The sequence below is a fragment of the Nomascus leucogenys genome, chromosome 14 (assembly GCF_006542625.1).
Source record: "Nomascus leucogenys isolate Asia chromosome 14, Asia_NLE_v1, whole genome shotgun sequence".
Classification (NCBI taxonomy): Eukaryota; Metazoa; Chordata; class Mammalia; order Primates; family Hylobatidae; genus Nomascus; species Nomascus leucogenys.
The window spans coordinates 74,733,126-74,754,501 of NC_044394.1; the positions used below are offsets into that span (position 1 = coordinate 74,733,126).

A 21,376-nucleotide genomic window follows, 5' to 3' on the forward strand; every position below is an offset into this window, starting at 1 on the left:
TCCTGGGAATCAAGGAAGTCAGAGTTTCCCTAGGGGTGAACACAGGTAGGTAGTTTTGATTTAGGGCAGGTTGGGTGAGAAGTCAGGGGAGGGGAGGGCTGCAAAAAGGGAGGTGGGGAAAGACTAAACTTTGCCTTTTTCAAGGTTTATCTAGAACAGTGTTTCTCAACATTTTGTTCATTATTGCCCCCTCAGGAGAAAAGTTACATTTAAATAAAATGTAATTAATTAATAACAGATTTAATTTTTATTAAATCAGCCCAGGTAATTAAAGTTCTCCCTAATGGGAGGAATCCAGTACTAAAGAATATACATTTTTCAGATAAGGTTGAGCTTTGGTGAGGGCCACAGACCATTTATTTATTTATTTATTTTTATCCTCCCAAGAACCGATTTCTGCTCTCTTTAGGGGGAGAGATAATACAGGTACTGTCCCCATTGAGAATGCATGATCTATAGTTAACCATCCTAGCAATAGGGCAACATATGTTTTTTCTTCTTAGTCTGCTACTAGATTTGAAAACAGTCTAAGACTAAATTCTCTGTACATTATAAGTTAAATGAGGCATTCAAGAACCTACTCAGGACCTTAGCTGTTTGTAATATTGTTTCTATGGAGACTGTATTCTTACTCCAAGCAGCTTACTAATATGAATTTTTGGAAAATACAAATTATTTGTGTGATTATGATTTATACTACCTTTAAGTAGAATGAAAGCTTTTTACAAAAAGCTCAATATTGAGCTAAATAGTGAAGGAAGAGATGGGCACGGATCAGTGGAGAAGAACAGGCTAGACATTTTAGACAGGAAGAATATTCACTGTCTGACACTGTTTATATGCTCAAACTTAAAATAACATGAGAAACCTTTCAATTCTTCACCATTCATGAAAGAAATAGCTTTATTGGGCATGGTGGCTCATGCCTGTAATCCCAGCACTTTGGGAGGCTGAGGTGGGTGGATCACCTTCGATCAGGAGTTCGAGACCAGCCTGGTCAACATGGTGAAACCCTGTGCTTGGTGGTGTGTGCCTGTAGTCCCAGCTACTCGGGAGGCTAAGGCAGGAGAATTGCTTGAACCTGCGAGACGGAGGTTGCAGTGAGCCGACATCGTGCCACTCCAGCCTGGGTGACAGAGTGAGATTCCATCTCAAAAAAAAAAAAAAAAAGAGGCCGGGCGCGGTGGCTTACGCCTGTAATCCCAGCACTTTGGGAAGCCAAGGTGGGTGGATCACGAGGTCAGGAGATTGAGACCATCCTGGCTAACACAGTGAAACCCCGTCTCTACTAAAAAATACAAAAAAAATTAGCCGGGCACAGTGGCGGGCGCCTGTAGTCCTAGCTACTAGGGAGGCTGAGGCAGGAGAATGGCATGAACTTGGGAGGCGGAGCTTGCAGTGAGCTGAGATCCCGCCACTGCACTCCAGCCTGGGCAAAAGAGCGAGACTCTGTCTCAAAAAAAAAAAAAAAAAAAAAACAGCTTTAAAATTTTTAGTGCAATTTTTTTTTAATAAAAGGGAACTTTCTAGCTATTATTTTCAACTTTTAGTGACCTAGTAATCTCTGAAGATCTTTGCAGGTAATAAAGTAGTCAAGATACATTTTTCTGTGGACTTGTCCTTTGTGGCTATAACTATGTCCACTATGGTAACTGAATGCTACCAGATGCTGAAGTGCATTTACCATGGCAAGTACTTCCCTTATATTATCACATTTTATTTTTTATTTTTTGTTTTTTGTTTTTTTGAGACAGAGTCTTGCTTTGTCACCAGACTGGAATGCAGTGGTGCAATGTTGGCTCACTGCAACCTCTGCCTCCCAGGTTCAAACGATTCTCCTGCCTCAGCCTCCCGAGTAGCTGGGATTACAGGCATGTGCCACCAAGCCCAGCTGATTTTTGTAGTTCCTGTAGAGACAGGGTTTCACCATGTTGGCCAGGATGGTCTCAATCTCTTGACTTCGTAATCCTCCCTCCCTGGTCTCCCAAAGTGCTGGGATTACAGGCGTGAGCCATTGCACCCAGCCTATGTTATCACATTTTATTCTCCCAGCCCATGAGCTGAGTACTGTTATCTCCAGTTTTTTGGATGAGATGCAACTTTCACACATCCTTGCACAAAATGTCTCTTGTTTCCTCCATGTTGTCTTTGTACCTCCTTGCCCCAGACCTCATTCCAGGCTTTGGCAGTTCTTAATGATGCAGCATTTTGCATCTGTTGCTACTATAAACAGTTAATTCTAACAGCCTTCTTAACATACATTTATACTGATGTCATGTTAACTCTTCTTCTTTGTGACATGGATCATTGAGAGAATTTCTAGGGGCTCTCTGTTTTGGTAGAAGATAGGCTGCTTGTCACATAGTAACAGAAATTCTGTTGTATAGAAAAGAATTATAATTTACAGTTTCCATGTAACTCTGAGGACTAAAGAACCTAATACAGCATTATAATTTGAACAGTTAGAGAAAATATTTTAATTTTGTTTTGTATTTGCATATTTTGCTATATATTTCCTTTTGTTGATTGCAAAAATTATACAGATATTATTTAGTTTATCCTCAGATATTCTGATTAGCTTTTTTAGCTACACTTCCCATTTACCTACCTTTTAGTCAGAAAATTATGTTATATTTTTATGAATTAACTGTGTTATTCAAGTACAACTTATTTATTTATTATTTTTTGAGATGGAGTTTCACTCTTGTCACTCAGATTAGAGTGCAGTGGTGCTATCTCGGCTCACTGCAACCTCCGTTTCACGGGTTCAAGCGATTCTCTTGCCTCAGCCTCCTGAGTAGCTGGGATTACAGGCACCTGCCACCACGCCCGGCTAGTTTTTGTATTTTAGTAGAGACAGAGTTTCACCATGTTAGGCAGGCTGGTCTCAAACTCCTGACCTCAGGTGATCCGCCTGTCTTGGCCTCCCAGAGTACTGGGATTATAGGCATGAGCCACTGCACCTGGCCTCAAGTACAATGTATATACAGTAAATTTACCCTTTTTAGTATAAGGTTCAATGAGTTTTGGTGAAGGCATACAGTTGTGTAACCACCAGCTATGTAGGCTAGTTCCATAACCCCCAAAAATGCCCTTGTGCTGTTTGTAGTCAACCTCTTGTCCCACCCTCCTGACAACCACTGACCTGTTTTCTGCCCCTATTGTTTTGCCTTCCGCAGAGTGTCAGTTGTATGGAATTATCATAGCCTTTGCGCTGGCTGCTTTCACTCAATGCCGTGCCTTTGAGATTAATCCATGTTTTATCACTGAGTCATATTCCACTGTACCGATGTGCCACAGTTTAGTTTATTCAACCTTTCTCCATTTAAAGAGCATATGGGCTGTTTCCAGTTTTTGGCAATTATGAATGAGGATACTGTATACCTTCACTTACAGGTTTTTGTGTGAGTGTAAGTTTTTTGTTTTTTTGAGATGGAGTCTCACTCTGTCGCCCAGGCTGGAGTGCAGTGGCATGATTTCGGCTCACTGCAACCTCCACCTCCTGGGTTCAAGTGATTCTTCTGCCTCAGCCTCCCGAATAGCTGGGACTACAGGCGCCCGCCACCACGCCTGGCTAATTTTTTGTATTTTTAGTAGAGACGGTGTTTCACCGTGGTCTCGATCTTCTGACCTCGTGATCCGCCCGCCTCGGCCTCCCAAAGTGCTGGGATTACAAGCGTGAGCCACTGTGCCCGGCCTTATTTGTTTCTGATAATGTAAAATTTACCGTAATTATATGCTTGACTAAAGATTTGGGTGATTACATTAAAGTTCTTTGGGGGATCCAAGGTGCTCATAGGAACCTTAAACTCAGTAGTTCCAAAATTGCATCAAACCTCTGCTGATTCCTCTCCTATTCTCTTTCCTGCTTCACAGTGACGTCTCTCCAGTGACCTTGGTTTGAGTCACTTGGACTCAGAATCATGAAGTCAGCCTCTTGCAGCCTCACTTTTTCTGCTGTCCTTGCATTTACATGTAAGCCTCCTTGGGCTTCAGTGATAAGCTCACTGTGATTTTCCAACCATACCAGTTATATTTGTACCCTTGGCACACGCTGATTACTCTACTGTCCTGTCCCTCCCCTCCCCTCCCCAGAGTCTTGCTCTGTCACCCAGGCTGGAGTGGCACAATCTTCGCTCACTGTAAGCTTCGCCTCCTGGGTTCATGCCATTCTCCTGCCTCAGCCTCTTGAGTACCTGGGACTACAGGCGCCCACCACCATGCCTGGCTAATTTTTTGCCTTTTTACTGGAGACGGGGTTTCACCATGTTAGCCAGGATGGTCTTGATCTGACCTCGTGATCCACCCACCTCGGCCTCCCAAAGTGCTGGGATTATAGGCCTGAGCCACCACGCCCGGCCTCTTCTCTTCTCCTTTCCTTTTCTTTTCTTCTCTTTTCCTTTTCTCTTCTTCCTTTTCTTTTCTTTTCTTTCTTTCTTTTTTCTTTCCCTTCCCTTCCCTCCCCTCCCCTCCCCTCCCCTCCCCTTTTCTCTTTTCTTTTCTTTTCTTTCTCTCTCTCTCTCTCTCTTTCTCTCTCTCTTTCTTTCTTTCTCTCTCTCTTTCTTTCTTTCTTTCTTTTTTTCTTTCTTTTCTTTTCTTTCTTTCTTTCTATGGGGTCCTGCTCTGTCACCCAGGCTGAAGTGCAGTGGCGCAATCTCAACCACTGCAACCTCCGCCTCCTGGGTTCAAGCAATTCTCCTGTCTCAGCCTCCCAAGTTGCTGGGATTACAGGCACACACCCCCACACCTGGCTAATTTTTTTTTAATTTCTTTTTTTTTTTTTTGAGGCAGAGTCTCACTCTGTCGCCCAGGCTGGAGTGCAGTGGCATGATCTCGGCTCGCTGCAAGCTCCACCTCCCAGGTTCACATCATTCTCCTGCCTCAGCCTCCGGAGTAGCTGAGACTACAGGCATCTGCCACTACACCCGGCTAATTTTTTTGTATTTTTAGTAGAGATGGGGTTTCACCGTGTTAGCCAGGATGGTCTCGATCTCCTGACCTCGTGATCCGCCCGCCTTGGCCTCCCAAAGTGCTGGGATTACAGGCGTGAGCCACCATGCCCAGCTTAAAATTTTTAGTAGAGACAGGGTTTCACCATACTGGCCAGGCTGGTATCGAACTGCTGACCTCAGGACCCATCGCGCCCAGGCTGTCTTGTCTTTATGTGCTAGGAAATTTCCTGTTTCTTCATCAAGTCTCTGCTCAAGCCTTTTCTTGCCAGTGCCTTCTCTGACTATGCAGATTTCATTATACCCTGAGTGTCTTTTCCAGATTTTTAGTTGTATGTCTGTCTCCCAATTGTACCAAGATTTAAATTGCAAGGATATTGATTTATGCAGCTTTGATCCACAGTGCCTGGGGTCTCTTATTCTGTCCTTAAAATGTAAGGCTTTAAAATTAATATTGTGAGGCCGAGCGTGGTGGCGCACGCCTTTAATCCCAGCACTTTGGGAGGCCAAGGCCGGCGGATCACGAGGTCAGGAGACTGAGACCATCCTGGCTAACACGGTGAAACCCCGTCTCTACTAAAAATACACACAAAAAATTAGCCAGGCGTGGTGGTGTGTGCCTGTAGTCCCAGCTGCTGGGGAGGCTGAGGCAGGAGAATGGCGTGAACCTGGGAGGTGGGGCTTGCAGTGAGCCAAGATTGCACCACTGCACTCCAGCCTGGGTGACAGAGTGAGACTCTTGTCTCAAAAAAAAAAAACAAAAAAACATGATAATAACATTATGTACATTTGTGGAGTAAGTGAAAAACAATAAGCATTGATAGACTTCACACTGATTCCTAAGTATTCTTTTTTTCCTCAGATGTTCCTGTCAACTTTAGGTCCTTTTAATGCTGTTTTGTTTTGTTTTGTTTTGTTTTTGAGACAGGGCCTTGCTCTGTTGCCCAGGCTGGAGTACAGTGGCACAGTCACAGCTTACTGCAGCCTTGACCTTCCAGGCTCAGATGTTCCTCCTGCCTCAGCCTTCCAAGTATCTGTTTCCACAGGTACGCACCACTGTGCCTGGCTAATTTTTTTTTTTTTTTTTTTGAGACAGGGTCTGCCTATGTTGTTCAGGCTTTAAGTCCTTTTAATGGGTGTCTCTTTCTCTTCCTTCTCCTTTTCTTCAGCTCCTCTCTCATTTGCTTTTCCTGGGCTACATAAATGACTTCTCAAATTTCATTGGCTTTTCTGTCACCTAGCCTGCATGGAACATGCTCTCTTTTGAAGGAATTCAAGCCATCTAGTAACCCTTTTTTTTTTTTTTTTTAATTTGAGACGGAGTTTTGCATTTGTTGCCCAGGCTGGAGTGCAATGGTGCAATCTCGGCTCACTGCAACCTCTGCCTCCCAGGTTCAAGCGATTCTCCTGCCTCACCCTCCCGAGTAGCTGGGATTATAGGCATGCGCCACCACACTCAGCTAATTTTGTACTTTCAGTAGAAACGGGGTTTCACCATTTTGGTCAGGCTAGTGTCAAACTCCTGACCTCAGGTGGTCCACCCGCCTTGGCCTACCAAGGTGCTGGCATTACAGGCTTGAGCCACTGTGCCCAGCCTACTTTTTGTTTAAATAAGCCTTGAGATTTAGTTCCACAGGGTCTTTTCACATCAATAAGATGCAATTTTATTGTCTTAATTTTATTGTCCTTAATCTTCCTTTCTGTTCATGCAGTTTCTGTAAGTTGTTTTCATTCTTCACATCACATGCTTTCTCTCATTGTTTGTTCCAAGTTATAGTCATAAAATCTGAGTTGAAAGGGATCTTAGAAAATTGTTACCTTTGTTACCCACTTAGTGCAGAAATCAGCTCTGTAGTATTGATAGGGGTTACTGTGCCACTGTTGGAACCCTTCCAGGGCCTGAGCTCAGTGCTTCCTAGGCAGCTCATTTCTCTGTTAGACAACTTGAGTCCTTCAGTCATTTCCCTTCCTTGTGTCAAAATCTGCCTCACTAGTCTATTCAAGGGTCCTGGTTTTTCCCTCGGGAAGCTTATTTCCATATGACAGACCGAATATACTTTGCTGTCCCTTAATCCTCTTATGCTGCAATAGGCTAACAATATTGGGAAAAAGTCATATTTCCTTGACTCACACAGTACTAGAAAGTAACTTGTAGAGTATTAGAAAACTTAATCTGTAAGACATCATAAAAGAAGATTTAGTTACTTTTTTTTTGTTTGTTTTTAACTTCGGGGTGTAGAAAGATATTTTGAGCTTTATATTTAAGGAAGAAGCCATAAAGGAAAAGATTTATAGTTTAGACTTTATGAAAACTGGAAAGATCAGTAATAAATCAGGAAAAGATATTTATGATACACATGACAAGCAAAGAGTTATACTCAGCAGCTCTTACTAATAAGAGAAACAAAGAAGGAGTACCCTGATAGGCAAGTGGGAAAACATGAATTGGTGATTTATGGAAATACAGGAGAAATGTCTAGTAAGCTGTAAAATTTTTAAAATACCAGAAGTCAAATTAAGATGTCAGTTTTGCTTGTCAAATTGACAGAAATTTAAAAATTGTTAATACCCTGTACTGATGAATATATAATGAAATGGACCCTTTTATACACTTGTGATTATTGTGAAATACGTATTTGGTCTTTGACCCCTGACATAAAACTCCTGAAATCCTTAAAACTTCCAAAGTGATGTCTTTTGTATTCTAATGAGGTGACTGGTGGCTGGCAGCCCCTAGGTAGCTTAAGGATGGGGCTGGTCACCAGAAAGAACAAGGCAAGATTAGAGGGTTGGGACTTTCAGTTTCATCCCCCAGTCTCTAGGAAAGGGAGAGGGGCTGAAAGTTAATTGATACCAGTGACCAGTGGTTAATCAACCATGCCTGTATAATGGAGGCTCCTTAAGAACAAAGAGGGACTGGGTTCAGAGAGCTTGCAGATAGCCAAACACGTGGAGGCTTACACACATCCATGTGTTGGGAGGGTGGCATACCCCCCTCCATGGGGACAGAAGTCCCTGGGCTTGGGACTCTTCCAGATCTTGAGCTTTGTATCTCTTTATCTGGCTGTTTATTTGTATCCTTTAAAATATTCTTTTTAATAAACTGGTAAATGGAGCAAATGAGCAAATTAATTGAACCCGAGATGGGGGTTGTGGGGACCCTGATTTCTGCCATTTGTTAGAAGCATTGGAAAATAACCTGGGGCTGGCGATGAGCAGAAGTGGAGTGGGAATGGGGCAGAGTCTTGGGGACTAGCCCTCAGTCTGTGGGATCTGACTCTATTCCCAAGTAGATAGTGTCAGAATTAAATTAGAGGGCACCCAGCTATTGTCCACTACAAAATTGATTGCTTGCTTGGTAGGTGGGAAAAAACTTCCCACATTTGGTCACAAAATTATCCTGTGTTGTGTGAGAGCAGAGGAAAAACAGTTTGTGTGTGTTTTTTTTTTTTTCCAACTCATTGCTAGTATTAGAAATATAAGCAGGTCCAGTCTTTTGAGGGGCAGTTTGGCAGTATGCTTGGAACAGGAATTATATTCTAGGAATTTATCACAAAGATATTGTCAGATGCACAGAATAATTGATGGTTATACAGGTGAGTTGGGTGGAATTCTGGAAGCAGACATGTAGGAGGAGCTAGCAGTGTAGGAAATTTCTTGGAGATGAGTGGCAGGGGTAGTATTGCCTGTGAAAGTTGAAGAGGGAAGAAAGCAGGACATGTGGGTGTTGGGGAGAAAGCCTTCAGGCCCTGATCCAGATCTTAATAGCCATGCAAGGAAAGAAGGGAGGAAGCCCAATTGAGCAGTGAGAGCCGCAGAACAATGTGGATCTGACAAAGTCTGGGCCAGGCAGCCCTGACATCCCTACTGTGCCCAGTCTTCACCTACCAGCTGCCTAGGGAGAAAGTGGTCTTGGGTCTATACTGCAGCAGATTCCAAAGGCTCTACAGGTGGAGACGGTCAGCGAGCTGCAATCTTTGTAGGCACAGGACTAGGTATTGCTTGAAGGGAGAATCAGAATGGCGTACCTCTTTGGCTGCCATGCGAGGAAGTTCGTTGTAGTGTTATTTAGTAAAATAGCACAAATTGGAACATTCATTGCAGTGTTACTAAAACAGCACAAATTAGAAATGATTTTTTTTTATACTAAATAATTTTCTAATTAGGAGTAATTTTAAAATAAGATTGCATTTGTATTTTAAACTGTCATTGTTACAGTGCAAGCTTTTGTTAAGCTTGAGACTCTTAACTCTTTTATATGAACTATCAAGAATTTCCCCATCTTGATGATCTTTTGAGACTAAAAAGTAGAATTTGCAGTTATCCTTTAACTTTTGATGTATTTGTTGGAGTTTGATGGTATAATGGAGGTGCTATTTTGCTGGGATTGGACAACCCTAAGCCTTGCTGTACTGACACCCTCCCGAGGATATGCAAACAGGCCATGCACACTGGAGGCCAACTTGCCGCTGCCTTATCTTGCTCATTCTTGGTAATTTCACTTGAGTTCTTTTTTGTTTTTTTGGAGACTGAGTCTTGCTCTGTTGCCCAGGCTGGGGTGCAGTGGCGCTCTCTCGGCTCACTGCAACCTCTGCCTCCTGGGTTCAAGCAGTTCTCCTGCCTCAGCCTCCCAAGTAACTGGGATTACAGGCACACACCACCACGCCTGGCTACTTTTTGTATTTTTAGTAGAGAGAGGGTTTCACCATGTTGGCCAGGCTGGTCTCAAACTCCTGACCTCAAGTGATCCACTGGTCTTGGCCTCCCAGAGTGCTGGGATTAACAGGTGTGAGCCACCGTGCCCGGCCTCCACTTGAGTTCTTTTTTTTCTGGGTTGTAATTAGCATCCACTTCTAGCAGTATGGTCTGCATTAACTTGAATAACTTAATGTTACTACTTGTTTTAGGAAAATTTTAGATCATTGTTAACCTGTAACTTTATTTTAACTTGAATTTTCCGTTAACCTGAAGATGTTATAAAATGATTTTAAATAATGAGTCTGTGGAATCCTTCAAAGTATTGTTTCAAGCCAAATACCCCACCCTCCTGAAACTCATGAAATAGGCCCAGGTAATAATTATTTTTTTATTTTTTTTATTTTTGAGACCGAGTCTCACTCTGTCGCCCAGCCTGGAGTGCAGTAGTATGATCTGGGCTCACTGCAACCTCCGCCTCCCAGGTTCAAGCAATTCTCTTGCCTCCTGGTGAATGGAGCAAATGAGCAAATTAATTGAACCCAGCCTCCTGAGTAGTTGGGATTACAGGCATGCGCTGCCATGCCTGGCTAATTTTTGTATTTTTCGTAGAGATAGGGTTTCACCATGTTGGCCAGGCTGGTCTTGAACTCCTGACCTCAAGTGATCTACCTGCCTCAGCTTCCCAAAGTGCTGAGATTACAGGTGTGAGCCACCACGCCCGGCCTCCAGATGATAATTATTTAGGCCACTTTTTGCTTTTTGTTCTCTCTCTCGCTGTCGCTCATATTATCCTAAAGAATGCCAAGAAACACCACATAGAATCCCAAGGGACAGTTTAAAAACTTTGGTTCTATATTTTGGACTAACTTTATAATAATAAAAATTTTTGAAAAGTGAAGTTAAAGTCAAGTGATTATAGGGCCGGGCGCGGTGGTTTACGCCTATAATCCCAGCACTTTGGGAGACTGAGGTGGGCGGACCGGAGGTTGGGAGTTCAAGACTAGCCTAACCAACGTGGAGAAACCCTGTCTCTAGTAAAAATACAAAAATTAGCCGGGTGTGCTGGTGCATGCCTGTAATCCCAGCTACTCTACTTGGGAGGCTGAGGCAGACAAATCGCTTGAACCGGGGAGGCAGAGGTTGCAGTGAGCTGAGATCATGCCATTGCACTCCAGCCTGGGCAACAAGAGCGAGACTCCGTCTCAAGAAAACAAAACAAAACAAAAGAAAACAAAACAAAAAAACATAAAGCTAAGTCAGGATTCTGTTGCCTGAGGCTCATTGTTCTGCTTAAGTGGTGGCTGTAAGGTATTTTCAGAAATATCTCCCAGCAGGGTAAGGAAAATTGTTATCTAGGGGCCTGTTGGGAAAGAACCATCAGAAGTTTATCTGTAATTGGCAGATAGGAAAAGGCCATGTTTCCCAAGGGCCCCAGGATGAACTTTGTGTCTGTCACATTGCCTGTATCCCACAAACTGAGATTTTAAAGAAGGTGCAGCACCTGACCTTCCTCCAGCTATCCCACGTCTGGCACTTCTTTCTAGAACTCATAGATAATACAACTTTTAAAAAAGTATATGGTAGCACTTGCTAGGAGTTAAGTTACTGTATGGGATTTTTCCTTTTGGAAAGTAGGTGTATAGATTTATATATGGTTTTGTGTGTGTGTGTGTGTGATATATATGTATCTTTAAAATAGAAGCTACAGGAAAAACAAATTGACTGTGTAGTCAAAGGTGGTTTGAGATGGTTAGTCTCCTTACCCCCTTGTGCGTTGAAACGAGATTGTGGTCATCTATTGTGCATTCATGTTTCTCTGAGACACAGTCACAAGGTCAAGGACCATATCTTAACTACTGTTGAGACTGCAGAGCCTAGCTGAGTGGTTTACACATACTAAGTGGGTGGTCAACAATAGAGCAGGCCAGGATTCTTGCAGATTTTTAATTTTTTTCTAATTTAGTGTTCCTTAGCCCTACACAGAGCTCTGTTTGTCATTAGAGGGATTCAGTCAACTCTTGTCCTATTATTACTTTTCCTGCTAATTTATTAAAAACCTTTTCCAGCCAGGCATGGTGGCTCATGCCTATAATCCTAGCACTTTTTGGGAAGCTGAGGCAGACAAGTTGCTTCAGCTCAGGAGTTCGAGACCAGCCTGGGCAACAGAGTGAGATGTCATCTCTACAAAAAAATTAGCCAAGTGTGCTGGGATGTGCTGGTGGTCCCGTCTACTCAGGAGGCTGAGGCAGGAGGATAGCTTGAGCCTGGGAGGTGGAGGATCTCGGCAGTGAGTCGAGATCATGCCACTGCACTCCAGCTTGGGTGACAGAGCCAGAACCTATTTTAAAAATAACTAAAGTAATAAATTTTAAAAAAATTCAGAAAACCTTTTCCAGTATTAAACTTGTTTTGGAAATTTAACTGACCAAGTAGTACTAGTGGAAAATATTTGAAATAATTATTCATATTACTTTAGTGTGACTTATGTAAACTTACTGATCAAAACATTTATCCACTGAGATTTTAAGTAGGCTTTTTGGCCGATGTTCAAAAACACAGTAAATGAATAAACAAAAGCAGATATTTGACATGAACTTACATAAATGACAGAAATTTAACCTGTATTTTATTTAAGTTTAATGGCAAATGAGTATAAAGCCTCTAATTTTTTTCTTTTTTTTTTTTGAGTTGGAGTCTCGCTGTCTGCCAGGCTGGAGTGCAGCGGCCCGATCTCGGCTCACTGCAAGCTCTGCCTCCTGGGTTCACGCCATTCTCCTGCCTCAGCCTCCTGAGTAGCTGGGACTACAGGTGCCCGCCAGCACGCCCGGCTAATTTTTTGTATTTTTAGTAGAGACGGGGTTTCACCGTGTTAGCCAGGATGGTCCTGATCTCCTGACCTCATGATTCACCCACCTCGGCCTCCCAAAGTGCTGGAATTACAGGCATGAGCCACCATGCCTGGCCTAAAGCCTCTAATTTTTTTCTAAGTAAATTTTACTTGTCAACGCTAAGCAGCATTTCACCAAAACTCATCATATGCTGTCATTATATTAAAAACGAAAAACCACTTTTTTACCAGTAATTTTTAAAGTTTGATTTTCAGCCGGCTGTGGTGGTGCATGCCTGTAGGCCCAGCTGTTTGGGAGACTGAGGTGGGAGGATCACCTGAGCCGAGGAGGTTGAGGCTGCAGCGAGCTGTGATCGCACCACTGCACTCCAGCTTAAGCAATAGAGGGAGATCTTTTCTCTAAAATAAAATAAAAATTAAACTTTTCCTTAAAGTTCTATACTTGACAAGTCAAAATAATATAGCCTCAGTGAATTATATGTGTGGTGCATCCCTTATAGTAGACACAGATGCTGAGAGGCAAGCAGGTAGTGTGTTAGGTCCGGAATTAACGATGAGCATGGAATGTTCTACCCTCCTCCTCATTGTGTCTAATGCAGGGCTCTGAACAGGGGCCCTAGCCAGATACTATCTGTGGCACTTAGCGTTTAGCAGAAAGTCAGACTCTAAATGGACATTTCTGGGTTACTCAGTCTGCCACTCAGGTATTATCCCTGATGTGTTCGTTTTTTCCATCAAATTCTTACACTTGCTGTACTTTCTCCAAGTACGAAATTCTGCCTTCTGGTGTTTAGGGATTTTTTTTTCTACCTTAAATTTCTCATCTAGATTTATAACTCCTTTCTGACTCACTTCAAAGTCATTTTCTTCTTTGACTCCTGCCTTCAGTGATCTCTAATTTCTCCAAATTTCTGTAACCACCACTGTTTGTTTCCAGGGGCTCTCACTTTGTTTCTGTCCTACAGACTAGAGGGACGTGATACTGCTTAGGTACCACATGATTACTGGGACTGGGGGGCCTTTCAAAATGGCAGGGTGTAAGTATATGTGTGGTTAAAAGCTAAAGCCTGAAGCCAGGTGTTAAAATCAGGGTAGTCTCTGATGTGCTTTGTATCATTACATATTTTTCGCTTTTTAGATTGTGAAAACACAACTAGGACCGTTGTGTCCCTCACTGAGCTTTTGCATGCTTTTAAATAGGAGCATCTTCCAACTGACAAGCATCATTTTGTGTTGGAAAAACTTAGGATTTGAAAACACTGTTGGCTGGGTGCGGGGGCTCAGGCCTGTAATCCCAACACTTTGGGAGGCCAAGGCGGTAGGATCACTTGAGGTCAGGAGTTTGAGACCACCCTGGCCAACGTGGCAAAACCCCGTCTCTACTAAAAATACAAACATAAGCCAGGCGTGGTGGTGCTTGCCAGTAATCCCAGCTGCTCGGGAGGCTGAGGCAGGAGGATCGCTTGAACCTGGGAGGCAGAGGTTGCAATAGCCGAGATTGTGCCCCTGCACTCCAGCCTGGGTGACGGAGCAAGACTCTGTCTCAAAAAAAACACACCGTTATTCAGAGTGTTCAGTCACAAGGTCAGCCTATTTTATCAAAATGTACCAGCAAAAGATTGTTGTTAGCATATATGAAATTCAGTCACGATGTACACTATTTTGTCTGTGTAGGATTCATTCACTTCATTCACTCTGTGTGTGTGTGTGCGCGCGCGGGCACAGAGGATCAGGGTGAGGTGGTGGGAGCACCCAAGTTCTCTCTTTCATTGCAATGCCATTTGTTGCAGCATGGTTTGTTGTAATTACAGAGGAGAGGACAGTCTCAATGAAGAGCGTCGATATATATACCACGCTGTAGTATACAGAGGAGAACACTATGCTGTAGAAAGAATAAGGTAGATCTAAATAGTACTGCAAAACAGTCTCCAGGAGAGATTCAGCAAAAAAACCCACAGCGCAGAGCATTAGACGGCTACCATTTATATAAACAAAGGAGGCCTGCTTAGACATGCACAGCCTCTCTCTGGAAGGATGCGTAAGGGTCTGGTGCCTCTCGGGAAGAGCGCTGAGCTACTAGAGAATCAGGAGTGGGAAGGGAGTAATTGTGCACTGTATTCTCATTGACACCATTTGCAGTTTTTTTTACCACATTCATATTAATACTGCTTTTTAAATAATGTGACGTTTCCTCAGTATCTTGTGCTGTATTCAGAAGTAGGATAGCAGTACCTTGGAATTAGTACAGTTTTTCTTGTACCTCTCTTCCCTCATTCTCTACTGTTGCGAACAGTGAATATCCATTTGGTTACAACTTGAGGCAGTAGAAGGAACACCAGTTTGGCAGTCAAATCAGACAGACCTGTGTCTATACCCTACTGGCTTGTATGATTTTGGGTAAATTACACAACCTTTCAGAATCCAAATTTTTTCATCTAGGCTGTGGGAATGTTAATATGTATAGCTCAGAGGTATTGTAAGGATTAAATAAGAAAATGAACTTAATGAGCTAGCATAGTGATATAGATGTGTAATATGAGTTCTATAAATGATTATTTTAGTGACTAAGGTACTTGTTCAAATTATAAAATCCCTGCTTTCCCCACCGCACTGCAATTGTAGCATTCTTGACATTTGTATTTCCTCTGACACCCTGCAGTGGAACATACCTAATTTTGAGGGACTTCTTGGCTCTTAGAGTATCTTTAAAAATGAAAAGGCTGGGCATGGTGGCTCACACCTGTAATCCTAGCACTTTAGGAGGCCGAGGCAGGCCGATCACGAGGTCAGAAGTTTGAGACCAGCCTGACCAACATGGTGAAACCCCGTCTCTACTAAAAATACAAAAATTAGCCAGGCATGGTGGCGCGCACATGTAATCCCTGCTACTCAGAGCTGAGACAGAGCTGAGGCAGGAGAATCACTTAAACCCGGGAGACGGAGGTTGCAGTGAGCCGAGATCATGCCACTGCACTCCAGTCTGGGTGACAGAGCAAGATGCCGTCTCAAAAAAAAAAAAAAAAAAGTTCTTTCTCTCTCTACTTGTAAATGGAAGTTTACTAATTTCTTAAAATTTTTTTGTGTATATTACTATATATGTTGAATATTATACGTAATTTACTTATGTAGATACCTATCCAGCAAGAAAGCCACAATTTCAAACACGATTCAGTAATGTAGACTACATGTCAAAACTTGGTGATAACAACATTATTATAACACCTTATTCATGTAAATATATTATTTAGATAATGGGTTTTGGGGCCGGGCGCGGTGGCTCACGCCTGTAATCCCAGCACTTTGGGAGGCAGAGGCAGGCGAATCACGAGGTCAGGAGATCGAGACCATCCTGGCTAACACAGTGAAACCCTGTCTCTACTAAAAATACAAAAAATTAGTCGGGCATAGTGGCGAGCGAGCGCCTGTAGTCCCAGCTACTCCAGAGGCTGAGGCAGGAGAATGGCATGAACCCGGGAGGCGGAGCTTGCAGTGAGCCGAGATTGCGCCACTGCACTCCAGCCTGGGCGACAGTGCCACACTCCGTCTCAAAAAAAAAAAAGATAATGGGTTTTGGGGAGTAATGTTTCTGTTTCCTTTTAAGCCTTTGTATTCCCTTTTTAGCTCTTTCAGTCTCACATGGCAACGAAAACAACTTGTATGTCTTCACAAGGATCAGATGATGAACAGAGAGTGAGTATGTCTTTTAAATAGATACCATATTGTACTCTAAATGCTTCTATGATTTTAAAATAACTACTTGGAGTGCTCATAGACTCTTGTGATAGAGACTTCCGTTTGTACTTACCTCCAATGTGAATTTTTCTGTTGATTCAAGTGAAAAGTCGATGATGGATTGAATAATTAACTATCCACAATATTCTTAATTGAGTATCCACAATATTCTGAGATTAAGGAAATTTTTTTTTTCTGTTTCTTTTTTCATTTCCTTTTTTTTTTTAGACAGTGTCTTGCTCTGTCGCCCAGGCTGGAGGGGAGTGGCATGATCTTGGCTCACTGCAACCTCTGCCTCCTGGGTTCAAGCGATTCTCCTGTCTCAGCCTCCCGAGTAGCTGGGATCACAGGTGACCACCACCACGTCCGGCTAATTTTTTTGTATTTTAGTAGAGGTGGGGTTTCACCATGTTGGTAGGCTAGTTTTGAACTCCTGACCTCAAGTGATCCGCCCACCTCAGCCTCCCAAAGTGCTAGGATTACAGGCATGAGCCACCACGCCTGGCCGTTATTTGTTTTTTGAGCACACTGCAGAATGTGGTGGGTGCATAGAACTCCTGTGAATGGCAGAGTTTAGGGAGCCCTTGGGTGGTCCTGCCAGATGCCTCCCTGATGCAAGATTAGACCTGATGCTTCTAAGGGTCTGTGGGGAGGGGTTTGGTAATTCATATTGAAATTTGTATTTAAAAATAGGAAGTAAATTTAATTTGGTGAAAGCGGTGAGTAACTAGAAAGAAAATTACAAATACAAACATGGGTAATTCAGCAAGTTGTTTTTTATTTTGTATGTTTTTGAGACAGTGTCTCACTCTGTTGCCCAGGCTGGAGTGCAGTGGTGCAATCTCGGCTCACTCAACCTCCACCTCCCAGGTTCAAGCAGTTCTCATGCCTCAGCCCCCCAAATAGCTATGATTATAGGCATGTGCCACCACACTCGGCCAATTTTTGTATTGTTATTAGAGATGGGGTTTCGCTCATGTTGGCCAGGCTGGTCTTGAACTCCTGGCCTCAAGTGATCCATCTGCCTCTGCCTCCCAAAGCGCTTGGATTACAGACATGAGCCACCACACCTGGCCAGTAATTCAGTAAGATTAAATAATTTCCTTTAGTTCTGTGCTCCAATAACTGTAGTCTCTTCTTGTTTTTCCGTCTTTCTCCATATATCAATGGTACTAACAGTCTATTCCATCTTCCTCACAGACTTTTTGAATGATGTTTAATCCTCCAGAGATTACTGTCAGAGTCACTAGTAATCTTTAGTGACTAGTCCATCCAGTGGCTGTTGCTTAGTTTCTTTTTCCCTGGTCCCTCTTCTGTGTTACATCATGGGGACCACACCCTCATTTTTGAAATGCTTCTTTTTTCCAGTGACATTAAAATCCTGTCATTGTAGAACTAGAAGGGATCCTAGAGGCCATTTAGTTCAACTTTTATGTAATAAGCATATGCCTATCAGATAACAACTTTAACAAGTTATGAAGTTCTTACCATCTTGAACACTTTCACGAGGAAGAAGCCTAGTGCTTCTTCAGTGCTCTTTAAAAAAATATGAAGATAACATGCTTACATGACTAAAAATGATTCAGATGGCACAAAAGAGAATATAGTATACTAGTTTTCTGTTGCTGCATAACAAATCTTCACAAATTTAGCTGCTTTTAAAACAGCATCTGTTTGTTAGCTCTCAGTTCTATAGGTCAAAGGCCAGACGTGGCTCATCTGCCTTCTCTGCTCTGGGTTTCATACTCAAGGGGTCAGCTGCTGGATTCTTATCTGGAGGCTTTCCTTCCATACTCTTTCCGGTTGTTGGCAGAATTCAGTTCCCTGCTGGCTGGGAGTTGTTGTCAGCTCCTAGAGACCACTCCATTCTGAAAGCTAGCAAGAGAGAACTGGCAGGTGGAGTTCTCTTCATGCTTCACGTCTTTGGCCAGGAAGTGCCCAGGCCCTGTTAAGGATTTACCTCATGGCCGGGCACAGTGGCTCACGCCTGTAATCCTAGCACTTTGGGATGCCCAGGCAAGTGGATCACCTGAGGTCAAGAGTTTGAGACCAGCCTGACCAACATGGTGAAACCTTGTCTCTACGAAAAATACAAAAATTAGCCAGGCAGGCTGGCAAGCACCTATAATCCTAGCTGCTCAAGAGGCTGAGGCAGGAGAATCGTTTGAACTCAGGAGGCAGAGGTTGCAGTGAGCTGAGACCACATCATTGCACTCTAGCCTGGGCAACAGAGCAAAAACTCTGTCTCAAAAGAAAAAAGGAAAAAAAAAAAGGATTTACCTCATTAGGTCAGGCCCACCCAGGATAGTCTCCCTTTCGAAGGCTGACTGGTTTGGGACCTTAATCACTCTGTAAAATCTCTTCTCAGTGACACCTAGGTTAGCGTTTGATTTAATAACTGGGAGAAAGTTTGTGTGCACCAGGGGCATCAGTGTTAGTGACCATCTCAGAATTCTGCCCACCATATACAATAAAAAGCGATTTCTTCTCACGCCAACCTGTAAGTCTACTGCTGACTGGTAACCACTCCCAATAGTCTGTCATTACCCTTCGAGACATTTACATCTGTATTTTTATATATATATATATATATATGTAATTATGTGAAAAATGCACATAATGCATATTTTTAAAAACTCTGACCTCAGTAAATAAATCACTATCGGGATACCTAGCTAGTCATCCATGTTGTGACATATATCAGTAGTTTAGTATACTACAAGTTGTTTATCTATTCACCACTTGTTTGATATTTGGGGATCTTTCCAGTTTTTGACCATTGGGAATAAAACTGCTGTGAACATTGATGCATAAGTTCTTGTGTGGACATATGTTTTCATTGTTTTGGATACCTCCAAGCGGGTTTTTTTTGGCTATATAATAATATGTGTTTAACTTCATAAGAAACTGCCAAGCTAGTTTCCAAAGCAACTGTACCATTTTGCATTCAGACTAGCAAATTTATCAGCATTCCAGTTCTTCATTATCTCCAACACTTGACATGTTCAGCCTTTTTATTTTAGCTGTTTTATTGGATATTCAATGTTACTTTTTATTTATTTTTATTTTTATTAATTTTTTTGAGACAGAGTCTTGCTCTGTCTCCCAGGCTGGAGCACAGTGGCAGGATCTTGGCTCACTGCAACTTCCGCCTCAGGTTCAAGCGGTTCTCATGCTGTAACCTCCTGAGTAGCTGGGACTACAGGCATGCTCCACCATGCCCAGCTAATTTTTGTATTTTTGGTAGAGATGGGGTTTTGTCATGCTGGCCAGGTTGGTCTCAAACTCCTGGCCTCAAGTAACCTGCCTGCCTTGGCCTCCCAAAGTGCTGAGATTATAGGCATGAGCCACTGCACCTGACCTGACCACTTGAACCTGGGAGGTGGAGGTTGCAGTGAGCCAAGATCACACACCACTGCACTCCAGCCTGGGTGACAGAGTGAGACTCCATCTCAAAAAAGAAAAACAAAAAACAAAACAAACCAACAACAACAAACAAACAAAAAACCACGAAAATTACCCAGGCGTGGTGGCACCTATAATCCCAACTACTCCAGAGGCTGAGGTGGCAGGATCACTTAAACTCGGGAGATGGACATTTTACATTTTCTTGATAACTAATTTTCTATATGTGCCGTTGTCCTTTCGTTTTCTTCTTTGCTACCTTCTTTTGGATTAATAGAGAATTTTTGTGACTCAATTTCATTTCTGCTTTTGGCTTATTAGCTGTACCTCTTTGGCTTTTTATTTTTTTTTGATAGTAATTGACCTAGGCTTTAACTTACTACACCCAACCTTCAAATAATATAACATTTTAGCCCGGCACGGTGGCTCACTCCTGTAATCCTAGCACTTTGAGAAGCTGAGGCGAGTGGATCACCTGAGGTCAGGAGTTTGAGACCAGCCTGGCCAACACGGTGAAACCCCATCTCTATTAAAAATACAAAAGTTAGCCAGGCGTGGTGGGCACCTATTATCCCAGCTACTCAGGAGGCTGAGGCAGGATAATCCCTTGAACCTGGGGGGCGGAGGTTGCAGTGAGCCAAGATCACACCACTTCACTCCAGCCTGGGTGAAAGAGCAAAACTCCATCTCAAAAAAAAAAAAAAAAAAAAAAATATATATATATATATATATATATATATATATAACACTTTGTGTATACTGTAGAAACCTTATAACAATATTCCTTCAGTCCTTCTCCTGTATTTTGTGTTTCTTATACATTTTACTTGTGCATGTAACCTGTAACACATTGTTTTTGTTACTGCTTTAAACATTTCTATTTTCAAGAAGTTGAAAAAATCCTCTCCTATATTTACCCACATATTTACCTTTCTGATGATCTTCATTCCTTTTCGTAGATCTGTTGTCATTTTCCTTTCTCTTGAAGAACTTTTATCATTTCTTATACTGTGGGCCAACTGGCAGTGGATTTTCTCAGATTTTGTTTATCTGAAGTTGTCTTCATTTTGCCTTCATTTTTGAAGGATGTTTTTATTGGCTGTAGAATTCTACGTTGTCTTTTTTTTTTGGGGGGGAGGGCATTTTATAGGGGTCATTGTTTTGTCTTCTGGTTTGCATTGTTTCTTAAGCAACATCTGTAGCTCACTGCAATGTCCGCCTCCTGAGTTTAAGTGATCCTCCCACCTCAGCCTCCCGAGTAGCTGGGATTATAGGTGCCACCACGCCCGGGTAATTTTTGTGTGTGTGTGTTTTTTTTTTTTGAGATGGAGTCTTGCTCTGTCACCCAGGCTGGAGTGCAGTGGTGCGATCTCGGCTCACTGCAACCTCCACCTCCCAGGTTCAAGCGATTCTCCTGCCTCAGCCCCCTGAGTAGCTGGGACTACAGGTGTGTGCCACCACACCCAGCTAATTTTTTGTATTTTTAGTAGAGACAGGGTTTCACCGTGTTAGCCAGGATGGTCTCAATCTCCTGACCTTGTGATCCACCCGCCTTGGCCTCCCAAAGTGCTGGGATTACAGGCGTGAGCCACCACGCCAGGCCTAAAGTTTTCATTATCATTGTTTTTTAGCAGTTTGCTGTGATGTCCCTAGATGTGAGTTCCTTTGGATATTTCCTGTTTGTAGTTTGCTTAAATTCTTGTATCTCTGAGTTCAAGTTTAGAAAATTAGAAAGTTTTCAGTC

At 42.7% G+C, this 21,376-nt stretch overlaps 1 protein-coding gene across 5 annotated transcripts in view; it reads left to right on the forward strand.

Moving 5' to 3' along the window:
- Window positions 1-21,376, forward strand: part of SEPTIN10 (septin 10) — a 71,547-nt gene that overhangs the window by 6,690 nt on the left and 43,481 nt on the right. Inside the window, exon 2 of one of the 5 annotated variants that reach the window (XM_030827578.1) lies at window positions 16,117-16,185. The exons of 3 other annotated variants lie outside the window; for them this stretch is intronic. In XM_030827578.1, the coding sequence (XP_030683438.1) occupies window positions 16,117-16,185 (69 nt within the window). Of the gene's footprint in view, window positions 1-16,116; window positions 16,190-21,376 lie in introns of all 5 variants that reach the window. One more of the 5 variants, XM_030827579.1, reaches the window with a different exon arrangement.